Below are 3294 nucleotides of genomic sequence, written 5' to 3'. Positions count from 1 at the left end.
ACACATATATATATATGTATATATGTCTAAACATGCATATATATATATATATATATATATTGATTGATGTTTGTATTTATTTGTATACATATATGTGTGTGCGCGTGTATTTGTGTATGTATCATATCTCTCACGTTTTTTATGTATATTGAATTAGGTTGTAATAGTTGTTTCATTTACTTCCATTCAGATGTATATTCAGACTTACTACGCACGTTTTAATTACCCTATCAAGACCTGCAGACCAGTATCTTCTCGGGTTGTTTCGCGTTTCGTATTCCTGTCACGAGTGTGAGCCATCGAACCTAACACATCCGGAGAGCATCTATTTGTGAGCATTATATATACAATCTTGCATTGTTTATTAGTATGTATGCGCAATGCGATGATTGCCATCTTTCACACGCTGGTGCATAGCTACCCCTTCTTTGCAATTTTCAGAAGCATTAACGTTGTTCGTTTATCCCCCAATCCGTTACCCACAGCATGGTGTGTCCAGTCGCTAGTGTACATGCACGCGCACTCGACTCAGGAAGAACTGGACCGAAACGCACCTCTATTCGCAATGTTTGCCACTCTGGGACTAGTATGGTACTGCCTGCACACGGTATTCAACACTGGCAATGTCTTCACTCCCTTAGTAGCTGTCTGGGCTCTCACAGCCATCCAGCACAAACACGCCCAGGGTGTACCTGGAGAATACGTGCTTGCTCAGTATATCCAGGCACTCAACGCTATCTGTGTGCTTGTATGCGTGTATGCGGCTGTTAAGACGGCTGTGATGAAGACTGAGTGGGCTGGCCGAACTACCTGGGCCGCGGCTAAAGTGGATAATGATGGTTACGAGACTGTCGATTGATCTGAAGTCACGCATCGCTGAAGGATCTGTATTCTTCGACTATTTAGTATTTATAAGCATATATGATAAATATGTATATATATATATATTAATTTTTTTAATTAATAATCTTCGCCTGTATCTGGCTTGAGCATGGTTGAGTTCACGATACGACCTTGCGTTACTTGGCTTGAGCACGAGTGTCCACACAGACGACAATATCACCCTGTTAGTAGTCCGCTTCGATAGATTCGTGCTAACTTCCAGGAGGAAGGCAAGGCTGTATATATGTTACATCCTTTTGACTTGGTTTAGCGCGTGTAGTAGTCAAAGACGTGTTCACGAGAAGCTTTCTAGCAAACGTCTAGATTATCATAGAATAGTATGTTCGTTATTTTCTCAACCGCTTACTCAGTAATCCTTGGTCATCTCAGCCTCGATGATATGCGGAATACCTGATCTGATGATCGCCATGTGGATAGCACGGGTGGTATTATATAACAGAAATCAGAATTAACGTATCTACAAGTGATATACAACCTTGCATACAAAAGCTGAACCCACGACTTATGATAAAATATACCCGGGCCGTGTGGCGTATACTCTCCCTGAATAGTTGAACTTTGGCTGTAACATAAACCTAATCTGTCCTGCCCTATAATCCCACTATGGGACTCTCCGCTGCCATTGGCAAGGAGTTAACGTTATAGCTGTCGTTCAAATGGATACGACATTCTCTGTATTTTATACTGGAAGTTGTTCAAGTGTATCCTGACCCTCTAGAGAAAGAGAAGAAGACTTTTTAAAAAATCAACAAAATATAGGGGATCGAACTCTGTATTTTAGAGGGCTATGATCGAACAGTGGATAAGAACTTCTCCATATATTTTTTGTCAAAATAAAAAACATGATGACTCTTTATGTTTTTGTTATAAAAAATTTAGAAAAAACCAAAGTAAATACAGTCATACCTCTTTATATGTCCAGCTCCCGAGATTGGCAAATATTTGGACATATAAAGAGGTAAGACAAGTCTGGGTCAGTTTCACACCATCAGGTTCGGGTCCAACCTATGGGAGTATGGGTCACACCGGGAGGTTTCTAGGCGCTCTCATTAAATACTCCTTCCCTTTCGTGACGATCAAGCCCTGACTTACACTAAAACCAGCTTCTCTAACCTTACTGAACCACTCAATCAAACGCTTCTCGAGCTCGTGATGTGTTCCTCTCCTTTCTCGATATTTCTTTTTTACATGTACCTCATAAGACTGACTGAGTATCTTCTCTCCGGACTCCATGAACCTTCTTATCCCCTACGAAGTTGTCTTTCCATGATAGGTGTAAGCTGTATTCCGCTTTCTAGATTGTACGCACGATGACACCTTTATATTTGTTTGTTAGATTGATTCTTTTTGTTGTATTGGAGCTCACCTTTTATAATACAGTTTGTTTATATGTTTTCTTCTTCTTACCAACAGTGAGCTTATCTATTGTCATACTAGATACTCCTTTCATACCAGACGATACATCCTGCTTGGGCGTCGACTGTGGGTTCGATCCGCCTGGTTCACTCGTTGTAGGTGCGTTTTGTGTCAATTCGTCTGGCTCTGTCTGTTTGTTATTAGTGAAACCAGACTCCCACATGTCATTCGGTGGCTGGCATTTATCTGTAGACAGGCAGTAACCGATTGAATTTGAGCTATACCCCTCACCAAGATGTACGCCACAAAAGGCATGCATACCTCGATCGCAACCAGCACATTTGTGTACACCACCCACTGGGTGCGTTGTAGTGCATCCTTTCGCACAACAGCGTTCACCACTAGGAGTGTCTCCCATCAGGGATCTATTGTAGTACGTACTCTAGTGTATGTATTATAGATAAAGCTACCGTCAAGCTGAGGTGAAAGGTGAATATTCACACATGAAAACCTCCAAGAGCAGGCTGCAGGACCGGCCTAAAAAGACCTGACTCATATATAGGGGGTTGGCCAAAATAGAAATTGGACCTATAAAGAGGTAGACACCTTAAAGAGGTGGTCATATAAAGATGTGTGACTGTTAGTCTCTTCTCTTCTCTTTCTAGACTCCGTGTGAATTCAAATACATTGAAGTTCGGAACTTCAGGCTCAAGGGGGAGTGAGAAATGATGATTGATTTTTGGTAATCTATTTTGGAAATGGTGATATTTGGTAAATGTAAACAAAAAGCTGTTCGGTTACTGTGCCCTGGTCATTTAAAATTTGAACAAACAACCTACCTATTTATGTATTAACAAATAAGTATATGTGCATATGTATGGATCCATATACAATCTAGTAGAAGGTCAATGCAATTGCTTGCTTGTTTGCTGAACGCAGCAGTCTCTCAATATTGACTGTGCCTACTAGTTTTACGATATACAAAGCCGTAGTTCAATACGGAGAGTATTCACATATACACATACATACATACAT

At 40.7% G+C, this 3294-nt stretch overlaps 1 protein-coding gene across 1 annotated transcript; it reads left to right on the top strand.

Moving 5' to 3' along the window:
* Window positions 1-511: 511 nt before the first annotated feature.
* On the top strand, window positions 512-859 carry SARC_13666 (hypothetical protein; the record flags this gene model as incomplete). The annotated part of the gene is made up of 1 exon (XM_014292205.1): window positions 512-859. The coding sequence occupies one exon, from the start codon at window positions 512-514 to the stop codon at window positions 857-859; it is 348 nt and encodes a 115-aa protein (XP_014147680.1).
* Window positions 860-3294: the final 2435 nt, after the last annotated feature.

This window comes from Sphaeroforma arctica, assembly GCF_001186125.1.
Source record: "Sphaeroforma arctica JP610 unplaced genomic scaffold supercont1.3568, whole genome shotgun sequence".
Taxonomy (NCBI): domain Eukaryota; class Ichthyosporea; order Ichthyophonida; genus Sphaeroforma; species Sphaeroforma arctica.
The sequence above is the reverse complement of the archived record's forward strand: the minus strand, read 5'-3'. Positions and strand labels throughout refer to the sequence as shown.